Genomic DNA, 4,579 nt, shown 5'->3' with positions numbered 1-4,579 from the left:
CCTGTCCCTGAATTTCCGTTGCGCTGCTCCCCGAGAAGATCAGGACAACATCGTCTGCAAACGCCTGGCAGTAAACCCCCGCCTCATCTAGTTGCTTCAACAACGGGTCGAGAAGGAGGTTCCAAAAGGTGGGACCCCCTATGGAGCCCTGTACGCAACCCTTCGTCGTCTCCCTAGTGCTTTCAGCGCCAGCGTAGCGCACCCTAACTCTCCTATCTAAAAGGTAGCTGTCTACCAGGCGCCTGAGATTTGCAGGGCACTCCGTCTCCGCAAGCCTGCAACGTATTGCCGGCCACCACGCGCCGTCGAAGGCCCCCTCTATGTCTAATGATACTAGAGTTGTTATCTTTTTAGCTTTAAGCTGCTCTTTGATGTATTTTACCATGACATAGAGGGAGTCCTCGGTACTGCGCTGCGGTACGAATCCGTACTGCCTGCTGCTCATTTTGGGAAGTATGTGCCACCGGATCCTCTTTACCAGCATCTTTTCCAGGGTTTTTCCGAGGACCGGCAGCAACCCTATTGGCCTATAGGACTTAGGCTGGTGGTAATTGTCCTTATTAGGCTTTGGTAGAACAACAACTGTGGCCTCCTTCCAGGCCGATGGAAAATATGCCAAGCTGAGGCATCTGTTGTATACCGCCAGGAATATATCAGGGCCGGCTTTAATGGCCGCACCGCATATGTCTGCTGTGAAACCTTCCTTCCCGGGTGCCTTCTTAGGATTGAAGCTTCGAATTGAGGCTTCTAATTCGTCAGCTGTGAAGGGTGGATCACATGTCTCACCATGTCTCCATCTGTTGATCTTCTCTGCAGCTACCCGGGTGTTGTGGTGAACCTCTTGGTCACTTGACTCTTCATCCTGGGGGTAAAAGGTTTCCGCTAGCCATCTAGCGGATTCCTCCCCCTCCAGGACTCTGCCATTCCTCACCAGTGGCTGGTCCTCTTGCCTCTGTGCGGTTCGGCTGATCACCCTGTGAATGCCCTCCCACATGGTTTCGCGGTCTTGTTTGCTGCAAAAACTCCTCCAACTCATTGTTTGAGCTTCTTGGGCTTCCTGCTGATACTTGGCTTTGGCCTGCAGATACTCATCCACGACCCGTTTCTTTCTAACTGGAGCCGCGCACCTTATTCGCCGCTTCTTGGTCGCTACTTCCGCTCTTCGTTCGTCCAGCTCCTTACTCCACCAAGGCAATCCTGTTTGTTTCTTGTTTTTAATTTTTGTGGCTACCTGTTCTAAAACTTCTGTTATGCTATTCTCTATTGTCCTTACTAATTCTTCTAATTCCTCCTTGTTTTTTATCATTTCTATTTTTGCTGCAGCAAGTGGTTGGGAGTCTGTGAGACGACGCTGTCACAAGGACACTCGTCCGATGGTATGATGTGGAACCTGTGTAGGTAAGAGCGATGAAGGCCGTGTCCTGTGAGGTACTGAGTGAGATGGAAGCTCATAGGGATGGCCAGGCGGAACCGTCTGATGTCCGAAAGAGTGGGAAAAATTGATCGGGTATGCGATCCCTGCAACGCCGCATGGTACTCCCTCTCCCAGCGCACCGCACCGTCCGCACGGGATCGGCCCTTCACGAAGGAGGTTTTTTTTTTTTTATTTTTTTTTTTTAGGTTAGGTTAGGTTAGGTTAGGTTAGGTTAGGTTCCCCCCCGATTGTGCTGCCACCTTGTCGTGGTGGGGGGGCTTGCGTGCCCTTATGATCCCCAAGGCTATGCCGGATAGCGATACGCATACCGGACAGGCTTGTGGGGGAGGGGCCAGACTAAGAGCGGTACACTGCGGAGGGTCCACTCCCGGTACCACTCTGATCAGCAGAGCAGACTGGGACGTGGACGTGCGCCGTCAGAGTGCGGGCAGAGGGGCTCATCAGAGCGTTTGCGCGGCGGGCTCCGGCGGCTGTGATGTCACGGCTGTCGGGACAGGCTTAAGCCACCGTCGGGCGACCTGTTATCCCGACAGAGTCAACCGACCGACTGGGACCAGGGGGCTTGCCTTAATTGGCCGGCCCGAGTGGAGTCAACCACAATAAAAAACGCCCAAAGGTGACGTCGTTGGGGCGCCCCATAAAGGGACCTCGCGCGACGACGTCACGCCTACTTCGGTGGGTTGGTAGGCGGGGCATATCACCTACCCATTAGCGGCCTTCCCTGGGAGACCACCCGACCTCCCAGGACGTATCAGGGTTACCCAGGTACAGGGGGCACTGCCTGGGTTGACCGAATACTTCCCCCATACTCGTGGGAACCAAATGGATACATTTAATCTCGTTTCTTTTTTTAATACCCAGGAGGGTACCGGCACTGCCGAGAAATCCCTTTCCGTGTCTACCGACGCGGGCTGCCCCAACTCATCTAGGGAGGGCACAACTGATCCCGAGGGCCTCGGCCCTCACCCGACGACCATAGGCAATCGAACTAAGGACATCGATCTTGAAGAGACGGAGAGCAGTTGCTCTGAGGAGCTACCGGAGAAGCTGCCCCAGGGGGGTGCGGCTCCTATAGGAAGAGAGAAGGCAGGTGCGTGCCAGCCGCGAGACAAACTGGGCCGCTTTGTGCGACAAACGAAGGCGGTTAGCAAGCGGACTGACCTGGAGATGGAGCAGGACAACATCGACGATGTGGATCCCGTCGCGAAAGTCTCGCAGACTAATTTCGAGAGGGTCTCGGCCCGCTCTAAACGGCATCTTGTGTGTGAGGAGACGGAGCCTGTTACGGCCCCTAAAATTAGCACCGCCCGAAGAGGCCGAGTCACTGGTCCATCGGGCGCCTCGACGACAAGGACGCCCGGTCCCACCACGCTCTCGTTCCCGAAACCTGCGGACGAAGAAACTCGCCGCCTCAGAGCGGACAACAAGAGGATGGCGGGAGAGCTGGCTGCCCTAAAAGCTGAGGTGGCTGCTCTCCGCAGGGCCTTTTCAGAGAGGCCAAAAGCCCCCTCTCGAGGGATTCCATCCTCCGCCGACCAACCGGCGGGGTTGACGGAACTTATGGAAGAGCTCAAAAGGAGCCTCCTCGTCTCCCTGGGCGAAATTATCAACATTCGCTTAGGAGAGATCGAGAGGCGCCTCCCTCCGGAGCCGATCCTGAGACCACCTCTGGCGGCTGACAAGAAGAGGGCTGAGGCCAGTCGCCAAGCACCGGGTCCGAGCGCTGAGGCATCTCCTGCTTTTCGCCCGCCGGCCCAGTCGATCACGGCAGCCAAACCTGCAGCCAAACGGCGGCAACGCAAGCGGCAAGCGACCGCCGCGCACACCGAGGCCCAGAGTCGGGAGACGGCGCAAGCCGCGTCCGTCTCACTTCGGTCCACTGAGTGGACCGATGTCGTACGGCGCAAACCTTCCAAGCGGAAACGACCCGCTCAGCCCGCTGCGACTGATCCTGTCACGCCCCGCGTCAGGACCACAGCGCCAAAGGTCAAAAAGATGACTACCCCGAAGTCGACAGCGGTGGTCATTACTTTGACACCGGAGGCAGCAGAGCGCAATGTGTCTTACAAGGACGCCTTGAAGAGGGCAACGGCTGGACTGCAGCTTAGCACGGTCGGCCTAAATTCTGTGCGGGTGCGTAACACGGCCACAGGGGCACGTATTATTGAGGTGCCGGGCTCCGATAGCGGCACCAATGCGGATGCTCTCGCAGAGAAACTGCGAGAAATAATTGGCGATGTGGCCGTAATTTCCAGGCCGACCCCCAAAGCCGACATCATAGTCTCGGGTCTGGACGAGTCGGTGGGGCCGGAGGACGTGCAGAGGGCGGTGGCGGCAAAAAGCGGATGCACCTTACAGCTGGTGAGGGTGGGTGGCATCCGCACCAGGCCGGACGGAACGGGGTCTACCCTGGTTCAATGCCCGGTTGTGGCCGCCAAAACCCTGGTCGAGGCGGGACGACTTCTGGTCGGGTGGTCGTCAGCCCACGTTAGGGCACAGGACCCTCTCCCCATGAGGTGCTTCCGGTGCATGGGTACCGGCCACACAAGGGCCCTGTGCCCGTCACAGGTGGATCGGAGCACCCTGTGTTTTCGATGCGGGACTGAGGGTCACAGATCGGCGACCTGCACGGCAGAGCCTCGTTGTGCCGTGTGCACCCACGCGCGACGGCCGGCGGGGCACGTGATGGGAGGAAGGGCATGCATCCCTCCGCCCACGAGAGGCAAACCGGCCATCCAGGTCCGGACCGCGAATGAGGGCCAGATGGAAACGTGATGTCTGCACACCACTTCCAGTTACTCCAGGCGAATATAAACCACTCCGCCCGAGCTCAGGATCTGCTTATGCAGTCAATGGCGGAGTGGTCCATCGACGCAGTGGTGGTGACTGAGCCTTACCTCGTCCCTCCCCAACCTAATTGGGTTGGGGACACGCAGGATGTGGTGGCAGTGGTGGTGCCGACAACAGGTGACCACCCTCAGCTCCTCCTGAAGGAACGTGGGCCGGGGTACGTGGCGGCTGTCTGGGGGGAGATTGTCCTGATAGGGACTTACTTCTCCCCGAACCGTACACTGCCAGAATTCACACGCTTCCTGGGAAGACTGGAGCAGGTGATCAGGAGGGCCGCCCCGGCTCAGGTTCTCG

The 4,579-nt window shown here is 57.8% G+C and overlaps 1 protein-coding gene across 1 annotated transcript; it reads left to right on the top strand.

The window, feature by feature from the left end:
* Positions 1 to 1,720: 1,720 nt before the first annotated feature.
* Positions 1,721 to 4,210, top strand: LOC113236250. The gene is made up of 2 exons (XM_026472255.1): positions 1,721 to 1,921; positions 2,297 to 4,210. The coding sequence occupies exons 1-2, from the start codon at positions 1,721 to 1,723 to the stop codon at positions 4,208 to 4,210; spliced, it is 2,115 nt and encodes a 704-aa protein (XP_026328040.1).
* The last annotated feature ends 369 nt before the right edge of the window (positions 4,211 to 4,579 follow it).

This window comes from Hyposmocoma kahamanoa, unplaced genomic scaffold, assembly GCF_003589595.1.
Source record: "Hyposmocoma kahamanoa isolate Upper Pololo Valley unplaced genomic scaffold, ASM358959v1 90419, whole genome shotgun sequence".
Classification (NCBI taxonomy): Eukaryota; Metazoa; Arthropoda; class Insecta; order Lepidoptera; family Cosmopterigidae; genus Hyposmocoma; species Hyposmocoma kahamanoa.
The sequence above is the reverse complement of the archived record's forward strand: the minus strand, read 5'-3'. Positions and strand labels throughout refer to the sequence as shown.

Bases quoted from the DNA above. Each gene is read 5' to 3' on its own strand.
- LOC113236250 (XM_026472255.1), top strand. From the start codon at position 1,721: ATGCCGGATAGCGATACGCATACCGGACAGGCTTGTGGGGGAGGGGCC. The intron at 1,922-2,296 runs GTCGGGACAGGC...TTTAATACCCAG, and splicing joins GCGGCTGTGATGTCACGGCT to GAGGGTACCGGCACTGCCGA.